The sequence below is a fragment of the Monodon monoceros genome, unplaced genomic scaffold (assembly GCF_005190385.1).
Source record: "Monodon monoceros isolate NGI ecotype Baffin Bay Population unplaced genomic scaffold, NGI_Narwhal_1 Super_Scaffold_13, whole genome shotgun sequence".
NCBI lineage: Eukaryota > Metazoa > Chordata > Mammalia > Artiodactyla > Monodontidae > Monodon > Monodon monoceros.
In genome coordinates, this window is record NW_021703769.1 from 21,476,748 (window position 1) to 21,492,959 (window position 16,212).

At 41.9% G+C, this 16,212-nt stretch overlaps 1 protein-coding gene across 2 annotated transcripts in view; it reads right to left on the minus strand.

Annotated features, from left to right (window-relative positions):
- Window positions 1-16,212, minus strand: part of CTNNBL1 (catenin beta like 1) — a 167,940-nt gene that overhangs the window by 108,966 nt on the left and 42,762 nt on the right. For both annotated transcript variants that reach the window (XM_029220175.1, XM_029220176.1), the window contains one exon: window positions 5,657-5,754. In XM_029220175.1, the coding sequence (XP_029076008.1) occupies window positions 5,657-5,754 (98 nt within the window). The remainder of the gene's footprint in view (window positions 1-5,656; window positions 5,755-16,212) is intronic.

Here is a 16,212-nt window from a genome sequence, read left to right on the forward strand (position 1 = left end):
TGAACCATATCACAGTTTGTTTTTCCCTACATCACCCTGACTGACTTATAATCTCCCTGAATCCTAAAGCAGCGGACACTGCAACTCTGTTGGGTATCACACTGCTTGTCGGTTCTGCAAACTGCCTCACCGGTTTCAACTGCTTATTGATGCTTTATGCGCATTATCCCCCCATCCCCTTTCCTTGATTCCTAGTTATGTTACCCATGGTCTGCTGTCTGGAGAGTGGTGGGGACAGTGGCAGTAAGCAACACATTCAAATCCCAGAACTGAATGGTTATTGGTAATGGGTGTCTGGCTGGAGGAAATCTTTTTTTCTTGCTACAAAAATCTAACTTCTAACAGACAGCCTTTTTAAGCTTGCAAAGTGTGAAACTTTATGTTTAGCTGGGTTAAATGCAATTTTATCTGAATGCAGGAGGGTCAAAGCAGTCAAAATACATTTAGCTGAGAAAACCCTCAGGAAAACATTTGTATTAAGCATAGCTCCAGATATCATCTAGTAAGAAGCACAAATTAGCTTTCTGTCCCTCTAAACTCTTGGGTCTACCACCTTCCTGCCTGTTTTGGACCTGTGACTAACTCTGAAACTAAAACCAAATCCTGCTTAGGGATTAAAGCATCAGCTAGAGTAACCCTGGCCTTGGAAATCATGACTGTCTTAAGCCTGATGTTTTCTGATAAGTCATTGGCTTTTTCCACTTGTTACCAGGGCTCCCAAACAATACTCCACCAGGTCCTACTGAGACAGGGTTCAAGGGCATGATCAGTCATATTTTTCCATTTGACCAGAGAGGGTAGACACAAGAGAAGATGAGGAAATAAAAAAGGGATAGAAGAGGGGAGATGAGAGCGTTTGAAGGATTCCTTTTCTATCTTGCACAACCTGCCAACAAGGTTTCTCAAGAGTTTGACTGGAGCTTTTCTACCTACTATGAGTTCTGGAAATTTCATATTTAAAAAACAATAATAAACCCTCTCCCTGCCCTACACACACACCCACTGAATCTTGACCACGCAGTAAGTTTTGAAAACACACATAGTAACATGGTCACAATGTAACTTAGGCCTGCTGCAACCTAATATATCCTCGCTTCCACTCTTGCCCCTCCAATCCATTATCGACACAGCTCCCAAGAGTGGTCTTTCTAAAATGTTAGGTCAGACTATGTTACTACTCCCCTGAACACTGGCAAGCCCACCCGAACTTACTACAAGGCCTACAAAGCCCAGTGTGGTCTGGCCCTGACGGTGCTCTCTCCCTTCACCCCAGCTGTGCTCCAACAATACCGGCCTTTTTTTTGTTCCTTGAGTATGTCAAACTCATTCCTTGCCCTTGGTCATTCTGAATGGCTGGCTTCTTCTCATCACCCAGAACTCAGGCCTTTCCTAACTATCTAATTTGATGTGACTCTCCAGTTGCTCTACAGGACATCATTCTATGTTAATGCTCTATGTAACAAGGAGTCATTACCTGTTTTCTCGTTTACTTATTTACTGTTTCTCCCGACACTAGAATACGAGCTCCACAAAAACAGACTTTGTCAGTCTTGCTCACTGCTACATAAGCAATTCTTAGAATCCAGAACACACTAAGCATTCAATAAACAATTAGTGAAATGAATGACCAAATGAATTCTGCTTGAGAACAAATACAGATGAAGGTGAGGACGTGAATAGAAATGGGAAGGGATAAAAGTGGTAGCATCCAGAAACTTACATAAGTACCCTTGGAACAACCAAAAACCTGCCAACTTCAGCCTCACCTGAGCAGCACAAATGCACTGCCACCAGCTCAAGCTTCAAAATTTACGTAGGGTTAATTGAGGGCAAGAATGGGTATAGGGCAATCTCCTGACTCTCCACATCAAAGCCACATTGTGAAACTATAGTAAGTGGTGGCTCCCAGCCACATTTCCACCTCCTCTGGCTGTGATCCCTCCAAGCACCCTCACATTGAAGCCTCCCTACAGGGGCCATGGCCAATACCTACAGCTCTGCCGCCCCTCCTGGTTCTTCCCCATCAGAAGGGATGGCTCTCTCCTCCTCATTTCCAAAGAAGCTTGCATCTCTCACAGTCATTCTTAATGCTCTGCCTTGTATTATCATTACTTATTTCATCCTCTTTTTTTTTTATTAAACTAAACATCTATCCTCCCATGTCTCATTTAGGTCCACACCATTCAGATGTTTTTGGGTATTTGTTCAAAATGTTTTTTGAACATTTGCTGAAATGAAAAAAAATGTTTGTTGAAGTCAACAAACATTCACAAACATTTCACTGTGTGGCATGTGATATACATCCTTTTAACTTGACATTTACTAAGTACTTAATATGTCCCAGACATTTATACCTTTATTAATACCTTTATTAAGACAATGGCTAACATTTATTGGGTGTTTACTCTGTGCCAGACACTGTTCTAAAGATCTACTAAGTATCTCATTTATTCCTCACTTCAGCTCTATGCAATAGGCACTACTGTTATCCCCATTTTACAGAAGAATGAACTGAGTGCAGAGAGGATAGGTAACTTTCTCAAGGTCACACAGATGGTAAGTGACAAAGCCACCACTTTGGCCACTCCCCTGATCGGGATCACATCTCAGGGAAGACAAACTTAAAAACAGTGCCAGGATATACACAGTGGTAGGGGAACACAAATTCTGCTGAAGTGATGAGTCTGAAAAAGACTCAGGAGAGATAAGGTTTAAGTGAGGCTTTAAAGAATGAGTAGTATTCCAGATAGCCCAGGGGAAGCAAGCCTTGCCAAGCTGAAGGCAGATGTGAGCAAAGGCATGGGTTTGCCAAGCGCATGGCAAATTTTGGGACTAGTGAGTAGGGAAATGACTGTAATCTAATCATGACTCTCAAGGAGTCCAATGTCCAATGTCCTCTTAAGAGAGGCATGCCAGAGAACTGCCATCAAAGCACACACCCTGTGTTCCCGCTCTTCAGAAAAGACTGTATTTTCCAGGCTACCAAATCAACTTGTTACAAAGCACAAATATTTGCCTTTTGCATAAGTAATAGCAGTGGATATAAACCAAACCTTAAACCCCAAAGATCCCTGAGAATACCAGGACAGCACTCTCTCCCCACAAATGTGCTATTCTATTGCTTAGGACCTCCAAATGAGAAAATGACCAAGGCAATAACTGCAAACTGAACATCACAATAAATTCTACTACATGTTCTCTAGCCTCTGCTCATTCAATTCCAGGCCTCCAATATTGGCCCCAAATTAAAACTACGAAGACAACTCAACCCTTGTAATATGAGAATACTTATCAAACTTCTTCCTGAACGCAGCACAAGGGTAGAAAAAAAACAGATGAAGACCACCTGCCAGTTCTGCTCTCTGATATTTACTGATGGCTCCTGACTGGCGGCAGATAAGCAAATAATATGTGGGAGTCTAGAAATGTTCAATCGTTTGTGATTCACACCAGCCCCACCAGTATAAAGCTGTAAGAGTCAAAATCTTAAAATAATATAATAAGAAAGAAGCTAAACAAAACAAACAGAAGACCCTGTATAGCAGCTACCTAATGGCTCCCCAGACTGAGGATGAACTGTCTCTTCCCAAACAAACAATAAAATCTGCAAGATCCAGCTTTCATTGGTGGGCTTGGCAACACAGAAAACACAAAGGGGGCCTTTGTGTGAATTGCTGTTTCTGGGTACGTTTTTCAGGCAGCAGACCAGCTAGCTGTTCCTCTCTTGTTTCCTCTATTCACACAGGCAAAGGATGATAATTAAAATCAGCCCAGAGTCCAGGCAGGAAGGCTCACTCAGGGCCACTGTAATTAACCTCTGAAAGGTAAGACTACACAAATGACACTGTGGGGACATGCAGAAGGAGCAAGCATCTTCCTTCAGATGCTCCTCCAAACAAAAGGACACCCCGACATCACCCTTTTCTGTCTGCACAGTGGTTCAAAGGAAAAATAAAGGTCCTGAATTCTGCAAAAGTGGCAGTTTGCTCTAGGAAGGAGCTTGAAAGAAAAACGGCCATAGAAATTTTCATCATACTCAGTCACAAATGGCCCTGCGGGACTCCAGCCTCGCTCTCTGTAAGAGACAGTCCTTCATATCCAGTGGGTTCACAGCCCCTTCATTCACACCAAATGGTAGCTGTGAGCAAGGCACATGGGAAATTTCTCGTGTCAAGAACCTCAAGACAGAAAGGGTGAGGAGGTGGTGGGGAGTGTAGCAGTGGGGTCTCAGAATCATTTGGGGCCCTCGTCCCAGCCATTCTGATTCAGCAGGTCTTGGATGGGGCCAGAAAGCAGCCTAACAAGCACCCCAGGTGCTTCTAATACAAGTGGCTACATGGACCTTTGATAAACTCTGCAAACTGCATCAAAACCAGTACCTATTAACATTCTTAACCAGAGAGAAAAGACCAGACAGCAGAAGACAACAGAAAGAATGGAAAATCAACAGAAACTTGAGGGAGATAGCTTGGTGGGTGGGCAGAGCTCCACAGGCAGTATCAGGGTAAGAGGCTGGAGTAGAGTCACTCCTGCCACTGGCCAGCTGTGGGGCCCTGGGGCCCTCTCCCATGCCTGGTAGGAGGGAAACTGGTGCTGTGGGACAGGACTGCAGTGGGGATCCCAACATGCAGAAGCTCATCTTTGCTGTTACAGGGACTGGCTGACAGTGATGCAGTGGAAGGCTTCACTTCTGCACCTGGGCTTCCTCAAGGGTAGGGTGAGTTGAAGAGATTACATCACTTCACCTCACATATAAATTCTTTGAATTGGCTGCTTCCTGGAATAATACCTGAAGAAGATTCTGAGGCCTTGCCTAGGCTCCACAAAAAGGAACACAGAAATCAGCTGACCCTGTCTTCTGCAGTCAGTGGCTGCTACTTGGACCTGGATGAGCTAGAAGGTTTGTTCTTGTTTTTAAACATTCTCCGATTCCCTATCCGTACAACAAATAATAATGATACCTGTCTTTACTAGCGCTTGGGATTATAAAGCCCAGAGGAGAAAAGAAACTCTTTTCTGCAAAAACTCTTTGTAAAAAGGTCAGAAGCAACACAGTGAGGGCAGGCGTGCAGGAATGTGGAATCAAAGAGAACACAGGTTCAAATCCCAGCCGTGTGACCACGGGCGGGTTGTTCTGCCTCTCTAAGCCTCAGCTTCATGGCTATAAATGGGAATTATAGCAGTAATACCCTTCTGAGAGGTTACAGTGAGGATTAAATAAAGTGTAAAAAACAAGAAAACGCCTGCCTACAGCACATATTTAATAAATACTAGGACTCTACAACCCCTGCCCTAACACAGTTCCAAAGAATAAAGTACCCCACATGTTGCACTTCACTTTCCTACTCTCCTCATTCAGTCCCACCTTGCCACTCACGGGCCCAGCCGCTCCACGGCATGTGGGATCTTCCTGCTCTGGGGCACGAACCCGTGTCCCCTGCATCGGCAGGCGGACTCTCAACCACTGCGCCACCAGGGAAGCCCTGGCTTGTTTTTTTTTTTTTTTTGCACTTTACTTTCTTACTCTCCTCATTCAGTCCTGCCTTGCCACAGAGCTCTTCCTGACACCCAGCCCGTGCCACTCACAGAGACAATGGTGGGGAGGATGCCAACACCGCACACACACCTGCAAAACCCAGAGGGACACGTAACTTACCAGAGCGTCAATGAGTACTTCTGCTCCTTCTTCACTCTCATGGAGGGTGTCTATGTCTGTTAATTCCTGAAGCAAATCAACCACAGCTATGGACACATGTGAAAAACGTTAAGGGTAACACATACATATGAAAACCCAACTGACATTTTATTAAAGTATTTGGTACCCTTCCATTTCCTGGTCAATCGCTTCATCACCATTTCCCTTTGATGCACTCTAGTTTTATTAACATCTCTTCAACAAGGTTTTACTCACAGTGGGTGTTCAAAAAATGTTGGTAACTGCTTCACTTAGTTCCTTTCCTTATGCTGCCTTCCTGGCAACTTATTCCATAGGTTCAGTGCATTTTCATAAATTTCAAAACTTCAAATAGATCACTTGGGAGGTCACTTTTCCAGTGAGAAAAAGGTCAACACCCTTAAGCTTACCTCATAATTTAAATTCTCGGAACTCAGTATAATCTTAACTATCTTCCACACTTCACCTTCAAAGACAGTAATGATTTCTTCTGAGATAAGATGGCTGGTGTTCACCAAGGAGTCTTCAGAAATCAGGGCATGACAAAATAGGTTTAAAATGTAGAGGGAAGGATCTTCGTTGGACTGTGCTAGACCCCACCAACCTCCCTTCCTCTTAAATACCATGTTGCTTTGGACATAAAAGGAAGGTGAACAATGATGATTAAACACAAGGCAAAAAGAGAGACAGGGACATACAGGAGAAAGAAAACATGAAGGAGGGAAAAAAGGAGTTATGTTTGGAAACTGGAAGCCCAAACTAAACTAAGTTTCCCTTCCCTCACCTCGGACGCATACACACGCACGCACGTGCGCGCGCACACACACCCCTTGCTCTGTCAGCCAGCATTTACTGAATGCTTATGATGACTGAAGCACTGTGATAGTGACAAAGGCAAACCTATTCACTCCGGGCCTCAGCTTCCTCATTGATAAAATGAGGAAGTTACGGTAGCTAAAGACATTTAAAAAAATTATATACCACAGGCAATTACCAACATGTAACAAATGAGGAATACAGACAACTTGAACTGCACACATCCTGAAAAAGGAGCAAACTGAACTGGGAAATAAGGAAAGATTTGCTACAGGATGACTGGTCAGAAAACAGGCCACTAAATAGATGAAGGCAGGTAGGCTAGAAAGCAAAACATCAGGGATATAGACAGAGAGATTAGAATGTACAAAGGTATATGAAGAGGAGAAGAAAGAGGATTAGGGACAGGGGGAGGGGAGAAAATGATAACTAGACTCATATGAAGAAAATAATATCTTGAAAGAATAATGTAATAGCTGTGTGCAGGATGCACTAAAGCACTGTGAGTGTTGGGTTTGGGGGTGGGTAGATGGGGAAAAGCCAGGCCTGAAGGAGGAAGACCTGCTCCGAAGCTACAACACACACAAAAGAGTCCAGAAGTGAGATGACAAGGGTCAGAATCAGGGCAGTTTCAATGCAAACTGGAAAGAAAAAATAAAGAGAAAGATACAGGACATATTAACAAGAATGATAGGACCCGCTAACTGCCAACTGATGTTACAGGTATTTTATGAACATCTTTTGCTAAAAGAAAAGGTATTCAAAGGTTTGTTTTATTTATCTATACCTGACCAGCTGACCATCATGAATAAGTAATTAAGCTTTCCGTGTCTTATTCTTTCACACTTTAAAGTAATATATACGCAAAACTTGGGTGTGCTATGAAATTCTATGTGTATAATGAGATTAAAGGTCTTTGGATAAAACTCCTTCATGCGTATAGTATATAGTCTTTATTAACGAAGTAACCAGAAAGCTCTTGACACAAAGACCACGTATCAAACATGATGTATAGTAAACTAAAATACGTAAATTGTTTGAATTAAAAAACAAAACAAAACAGCCTAACCAAACTAACCTCTAGAAATTCTGAGTAGTAGGAATTAGTAGTTCTCCCTCTCTAAACACTGCTGTAGATGCCATCATAATAACTACCATTTTTAAAAAGTCATCATTATGCCAAGCACTGTGCTACTGAATTCTCACAGCAGCATTATAAGTGTGATCCCCATTTTACAGATAAGAAAGCGAAAGCTCAGAGTGGTTAAGTAACTTATCTAAAGGTCACTGCAACAGTAAGGGAGAATGTTAGGTCCACCTGATTCCAAAAACAATACCTTTGCCCGTACTCTTCATATTAATGCACAGGGGAGTATAAACCAGGTTTAAAAACAGCTAGATTCAGGTAAATTCTAGCTATTGACCCTACTAAAATAACAGAGAAAAGGACTGTCACTTACTTCATCATAAATTATTAAAATCCCAGGAAAAAGAATAAAATGCTAACAACTCCTCATTCTCTTCATCTGAGAAGCTCCCATATTTATTCTCTTGAAAAGTTCTTACGTATGAGATGTAAAATTCTTATTATTTTTTCACCTGCTTATTTAATATGCATGATGACACTTCATCCATCCATCTATCCATCCATCCATCCATCCACCATAGAGTCAGATGTCTATAGGACAAGGATGTGAATTGGGCATGCAATAAGTACTATCATTACATCCCCTGAATAACATCATGCCCCACTAAGTACTTAATAACTATGATTATTAATTAAACATTAGCCTCAAGAGACAGGTGGGGCATATATGAAAGAACAATAGATGAAGAGTCAGAGCAAACTCGAGGACGGGGGTCATATCATATTTATCTTTGCTTCGTATCTTTAGTGAACCAAACTGTCCCCAAATTGTTAATACTATGGAATCTTGCTCAAGCTCCTTTATTTCCTTACAGCTTAGTTTCCTCATCTGTTAAGAGGTGATAATGATCTCTGCCCAGCCTATCTCACCCAGTAGTTATAAGGAATAAATGACATCATGTATGTCAAAGGGCAAGTAAATCCAAGTACTGAGAAAATAAGAAAGCACTATAATAAAGATTGTTGTTAGTCAATTCTTCCCACAGAATGGCCAAACCCTCATTATTGCCTTCATTTTTTCTAAAACCTCTAAAATCTAAAATTTAAGCTAACAACAGCATGATCCTCCCTTTCTGGGTCACAATGGGTTGGAAGATCTAATTTTATATTTCAGCTATGCCACAGAAATTCAGATTGATCAAGTCCTTTTTCAGCCTCTAAGGTCTTATGGGACAGTATCATATTTTTCTTTGATTATTCTTATACCATGCTCACAAATGGGTCACATTAAACCTGGGGGAAAAAAGGAAAAGAAAATTTGACAATGGTGATCGTTTTATATAGGAACAGAATAAATGTCTAACTTTTACCAAGAAAAGTCATTTCTTATAATGGTCCAGTAGATATCTCCTTGCCTACTACACTCCTGCCTCAGTTGAGAAGTCAAACAAGAAATCACTTACCAGCTACCAGGTCTGGTAAACAACTCATCAATCCTACCATTAACTGATTTTACATAAATTCTCAACTTTCACCAAATAGCATTTCAGCAAGGCAGTAATGAGTCCATAATTGTAATCATCAACTCCCGAGTAATATAATATGATCCAGAAGATAGAGGTCATTTGAAGACCAGAAAGAGGAATAAGAAGTGAAACTAAAGATAAACAGATGAACTCTCAGTCTTAATGAGAAAATTCAGCATGGTCTGCCACCCATCCGGCATTTCTTCACAAGCAGACTCGGGGCATGGGTGATAGGTTTTTCCACTGTAGTTACAATTTCATTTCACAAGGTAAAAGGCTCTCCCATCCAAGTGCAATAGGAAAACAGAGAGCCTGTCTTTGCGAATTACCAAAACACAGTTTTTGATAGCCTATTTTGTCATGTCGGGTAGAAAGGACACCCCACTCACTCCCTCTGCACCTGTCCACTGCTGGGGCAATAAGCCAGTACAATAAGAGGCGAAGTAGAAAAGACCAGCTGGGTACAAAATGGCCCACAACACAATGGCTTTTAGAAAAAGAGGCGTGTTTGCTTTTATTTTGGCTTTAGATATTTGATTTTTTGGCCTCATCTCATGTAGAGTCTTGGGACAGAAACGGGGCATCAATTTCATTAATCTCCAGTGAGATGTGACCACAAGGAACAAAATTATTAAAAGAAAAAAAAGATAAAGACGAACAAAATATATTAAGCAGATGGCTTTTTTTAAAAGTCCTTTCAAAAATGCTTCTTTAAGAAAAATGACCAGTTTGGATTCACAGTATGTAACTGATTTAATGGAACAAATCTGCGGTTTTTTAGAAGTCTTTTTTTCTTTTATTCCTAGATTAGAAGAGTGATTAGATATAGCTCAATTAATGCTGATGAATTTCTAAACAGACAAAACTGTCTTTTTCTCCTTTTAAAATAATGGCACAGAACTACCTAGAATGAATCTAGATTCTTAATTTTACCCCAATCCTTAATCAAAATAATATGAGGGAAAAAAATGTCCTCATTCAACATTTATTAAGTACCTACTAAATGTCAGTGGGCACTGTTAGGCCACAGGGGAAATGTCCAAAGCAGGCTACAACCACCCTAGCCTTCCAAGGACATGGAATTCACCTAAAACTCATAAGCAAGATCAAAAGTTACATTAAGAGGTCCTTTTCCTAGATTGCCATTTTGGCACTCTTCTCCTAATCTGACTTACTTCAGAGCATACTTAAATGGCTCCAAAAAAATGGGTGGTTTATCAGTACAGATTATCAGGGAAGTTAGACTACCAATCAGGAAAAGAAGTAAATTCTTTTCAGTGTAATTTTTTTTTAAAAATAAATTTATTTATTTATTTTTGGCTTCATTGGGTCTTTGCTGCTGCATGCAGGCTTTCTCTAGCTGCAGTGGGCAGGGGCTACTCTTCATTGCCGTGCGCAGGCTTCTCATTGCGGTGGCTTCTCCTGTTGAGGAGCACATGCTCTAGGCGTGTGGGCTTCAGCAGTTGGGGCTCCCGGGCTCTAGAGCGCAGGCTCAGTAGTTGTGGTACACGGGTTTAGTTGCTCCGCGGCACGTCCCGTGTCCCCTGCATTGGCAGGCAGATTCTTAACCACTGCACCACCAGGGAAGTCCCTTCAGTGTAATTTTGATTCTAGAAATATCAAGACAAGAATAGCTCCTAGCAGAACAACAGCTTGACATATAAAGTCTTGTTAGACAGTGCTTGCAGGAAAGCACTGGAGCAATAGCCAACTCCCTCCCAGTCCAATTAGAAGAAAGCCCTTAGGAGGTGCAAACCCTTCCCAGCCCTACTCCTGCTCATTAGCACTGGGGCTCGAACACAAGGCACCCCTGACTACTGTACACACCCTCTGGGATAATATGGTGTGTCGTATAGACCCAAACTGCTCAAGTGCAATTGATCCCTGCTGGTCTAAAAAAATCCTGTCTGCCCTTTATTTTCCAATTTCCACAATAATTCTTCACAAAATCCAACGGGACAACTTTGCAAGTTCTCCTGGCTTTCTAGAGTTTGAGAAAACTAAGCAGTAATTTAGAAAAGAATAGTGCTAACGACCACTCCCTATTTCAGACAAAACAGAGCTGTCCCATCAGGACCAATGATCTACTCTGTAAGTAACAAAACAAATCTCTCCCTTCCTGCATATTAGCATGCAACCAACTGTACTGATGCCCTAAGTTAACAGTACAATGAGACCTCATTTTTCTGAATCACAAACGGGTGGAGAGAAAGCAGATTTGAAAAAATCTGGTTTATATTATTCAATAGTTTTTATTAAAGAATAGGGCACTTAGCTGAGAAACAGTGGTCATGATTTTAAAAATAAATAAAGCCATGGACCTGATATTCCTGTAAGTTTGTAGTGACTACGTGAGCACATCAGCTTCCAGCACGTGAGGAATGGCAATTTCCATTGCCACGGTAGAAATCATGAAAATAAACTTGAAATGCACACTAATCTCCACATCTATCAAAAGCTTACCCATCTCCAATGCCCAATTCCCTAATCACTGCCAAACCAGAGATGACCTACGTTTTCTCAGAACACCAATGGTACTTCCTGAGCATAACACTCCAAGGGCACTTACCACACATAGTAATGTGAGTGTTTTTGTATCAACTAGAGTTATTTTTTTTTAATTAATTAATTTATTTATTTTTGGCTGCATTGGGTCTCCGTTGCTGTGCCCAGGCTTTTCTCTAGCTGCGGCGAGAGGGGTCTACTCTTCGTTGCGGTGCGCGGGCTTATCATTGCGGTGGCTTCTCCTTGTGGAGCACGGGCTCTAGGCGCGTGGGCTTCAGTAGTTGTGGCACACAGCCTCAGCAGTTGTGGCTTGCGGGCTCTAGAGCGCAGGCTCAGTAGTTGTGGTGCACGGGCTTAGTTGCTCCGCAGCATGTGGGATCTTCCCGGACCAGGTCTCGAACCCGTGTCCCCTGCATTGGCAGGCGGATTCTTAACCACTGTGCCACCAGGGAAGTCCTCAACTAGAGTTATTATTTGTTTCCCTGATAGCACCCAACAGAGCTTATCATACAAAGGAGAAACCCGGTAAATGCCATGATCTGCCATAAGGACTTTAGAAAGGATTCCACTGACTCCTCCCTCAAATTGAGAACACAGCAAATGACATATAAAAATAAGATATTTATGGATTTGCTGCCCTAATTTTTTTTTTCTTTTGCTGATAGCAGAAGAGGTGATTAGCCACCAACTGGGGTTCTATCTTCCTCTTGTTTTATTCCTCCTTGGTCCTTTAGGCAAATTGAGTAAATTTGGTTTAAACTGGGCCACAGAACTGACTGTTTACCAACACCTTAAGAAAATATCTTTAGGGACTTCCCTGGTGGCGCACTGGTTAAGAATCCGCCTGCCAATGTAGGGGACATGGGTTCGAGCCCTGGTCCAGGAAGATCCCAGATGCCGCGGTGCAACTAAGCCCGTGCGCCACAACTACTGAGCCCTCATGCCACAACTACTAAAGCCTGCAAGCCTAGAACCCCTGCTCCGCAACAAGAGAAGCCACTGCAATGAGAAGCCCGCGCACTGCAACAAAGAGTAGCCCCCGCTCGCCACAGCTAGAGAAAGCCCATGAGCAGCAATGAAGACTGAACGCAGCCTAAATAAATAAATAAATAAATAGGGCTTCCCTGGTGGCACACTGGTTAAGAATCCACCTGCCAATGCAGGGGACACGGGTTCGAGCCCTGGTCCGGGAAGATACCACGTGCCACGGAGCAACTAAGCCTGTGCGCCACAACTACTGAGCCTGCGCTCTAGAGCCCGCAAGCCACAGCTACTGAGCCCACGTGCCACAACTACTGAAGCCCGTGTGCCTAGAGCCCGTGCTCCGCAACAAGGGAAGCCACCGCAATGAGGAGCTCGCACACCGCAATGAGGAGCCCGCGCACCGCAACGAAGGGTAGTCCCCCCTCGCTGCCACTAGAGAAAGCCTGCGTGCAGCAATGAAGACACAACACAGCCAAAAATAAAAATAAATTAATTTATAATAAATAAATAAATAAAATAAAAAATAAAAAACCTTTAAATGTACCTTTGATTTTATTTTTCTGTAGAAACACTCCAAAAGGGTCACAGAAAAAAGGGCTCTGAACATGTTTAAGTGACTTATTTTAAAGGAAAACTTGTTTTAAAAAGCAATATTTCTAAAAGGCAGCAGCTGTTGAATCCCACCTTGTGTTCCCTCCTAATGCATTCAGAGTGACTCTCCAATCCATGTAAGGGGTGTGCCCCTCCCTCTCTGCCCCTCACCCCCAGAGGTGCTCTTCACGGACCAGAATTCCTCTCCACAGCCAACTGATGGCTGAGCTCCAGCCTCTCAAGGGGGGAGATGAGGCACAGAAGCGCTGACAAGCCCTCACCAGCAGCAGTGATGCAGAGCGCCAGAATAAACCCTGAAGCTGCTTCTCACGGTTGAAAGGATGAGGCACAAGCTGTTTTCTCACATCCTCTGCCTCTTAAGGTTACAACAAACCAGCCTCTGATCCAATTAAAGTCCCTATAGTTTATGTTTTCTCAGAGAAGGACAAAGCAAAGATGACCTGTGCTTGCTGGGACCATAACCAGCCATGTATGGTCTTGGTTGATAAATGAAGAGTTAAAAAAGATTAAAAATTTAAGTCCTGACTGCCACGAAATTGTTTATTCATGGTAAGGTGTTTCAGGCAGTTACAGCTGTACAACAGTAAATTGTTAACAACCGTTTCCCGAAGAAAAATTTCCATTATAGATCACAGATACGACAAGAAGCAGAGTGCAATGCTACTGGGAGATCAACATTCCAACTGATAGAGGATATGTTAGATGCAAGTCAAGAGGGCCTACCCTTTCTTGAAACCACTTTCAAGAAAAACGGTACTTTGAGGAGGATGACATTTACCCTAATTGCTGCATCTAATTAAAATGAGGTAATTTTAAAAATTTCAAATGCACTTTAAACTTGATGTAGGGCATAATTTAAAAATCAGATTTAAAAAAATATCATTAGGGCAGCAGGGTGAAGGTTAGCAGACAAGAAGGGGAAAAAACAGTTTAGCTCTCAGAAAACAGGAGGGAAATGGCAGTCTGTCAAAGTTATTATAGGGGGGACTTGTTTTTTTCCCTTCTTAAAGACCAGAACGTAACAACTTGGAACATCTGTGCCATTGTCTTTCCCAAACATCCCGATGTCAAGCACACTTCTTGTGTCAGTCTTCTCCCCAGCAGGAACCAGGTTGGTGAATCAGCAAAGTGTCAGCATCTTCAGAAAGCTGCCACTATTATTTTGAGTTAGCAAGAATAAAAGAAGAATAAGAGTTGTGTTTCCAGAAACAAAATAGGTGATTGCTGTATTAACACACAAGGTAACAGGTGACTATACAACTCTGTCAGGGATGTAGTAAATCCTACAGGGAAAAGACTCAAGGTGCATTAGAAATGACACTGGACTGGAAATCAGGGGCCTGGAGTGCCAGCCTCAACCTCAACAGCTAGTGGTCCAACATCTAGACCTTAGACTTGTTACTAACTAAACAAATAAGGCCCTGGACTAAGTTAACTCTAAGGTCTGTTTGGATTCTGAAAATCTACCATTCTTAGGTGAATTGAAATGTGAAGTCACAATTAGAACTCTTGGTTACTAACTCTGTGAGGACCAGTTAGTACCTTGAATAGGGCTATTTGTATGCTAGATACTCAATATGTTTACTGACGGATACTGCTTGAGCATCAGTGCAGCCTATGGTTCCTGGGGGTCTAGCACAGTGCCTGATAAGCACTCAAAGCCATGTCTACCAAATGAATTCATGAGACCCATACCAAGCTCACCCAGAGACAAGCTAATTGACTAGGGTCCTCGTACAACCCAGAACCTCCCGGTGATGAGTATGGGGAATATACTCATCAATCTAGGGACTGACAGAAATTCTCAATACTGTCTAACATTCCATGAATTATCAGAAATGGCTTAAAAGATCACCCTTCAAGAAGCCTGCATTAAGATTATTCACTGATTTATTTCTATGAGAATTATCAGGCAGGAAAGAACCTAGTCAGACATGCTCTCAGGAGAGAGATTACCAGAAAGATGAAAATAACATGAAGCAGCAGCAGATTTCCCATGAATATCACTCAAGCAGACTAACTACATTTGTCTCTTACCTTCGGAAATCTGTATTCAAACAGAAAAACTATTGGAAGAGAATTTGCTTTAATGACCGTAACCCCAACCACAGGTACATCAAAAACCTTTTCCACTAAAGCTGTTTCACATCTGATAGCAAAGACAAAGTATAAAAAGGTTTAAGTCATGATCCAGCTTCAGTTAAAAGTAACATTTACTAAATACCTACTATGTATCAGAAACTGCTTAGCACTTATATGAACTCCTTTGATCCTCTCAATAACACTGAAAGGCAAAAGTTTATACATATATATATATATATATATATATATATATATGAATGTTTATATTTTTTTCCAGTAAATGCCATCCACGAATATACACAGTATCATTCCCACAGAAGAGTCTATAGCATTTAAGTCTTGAAAACAAGGTGGCAACTGAATTCACAATTTTTAGATCCTTCAGTAATTTAACGTTCTATGCCCTTAAGGCTGTTAGACCTTAAGGTATCCAGGTCTGGTTACGTCCCAGTGACATAACTCATCTACTTTGGCAGATGAGAATACTAAGGGCTGGAGGGGCACCAAATTTCATACAGGGAATCAAACTTAGACTGTCTGTTTAGGTCTAATGCTGTCAACAAATACTAAATGTTATTGTGCACCCAGCCTCTTTTAAGGAATTGGGAATATAGCAGTAGACAAAGTAGATAAAAATCCCTGTCTTCCTGGACATTCAAATGTGAGACTAGAGGAGGGTTCAACTCCACTGGGCCATCTGTTAGCAAAATGATGTCTAGATCAACAGATGTAAATCCTGTCTGGTTTTGCCTATATAATGGGCCCCCAAATCAAGATCCTGAAAAATTAATGCTGTTAATGTATGAACAGGATACATCACGATGAATTCTAACACTAATAAGAGCAAGTAGGACAATTAAGGGCTGCCCAAGATTTATTAATAGATAAAAACCAGACTTTCGAATGAGTAAAGAGCAGCGTGTGAT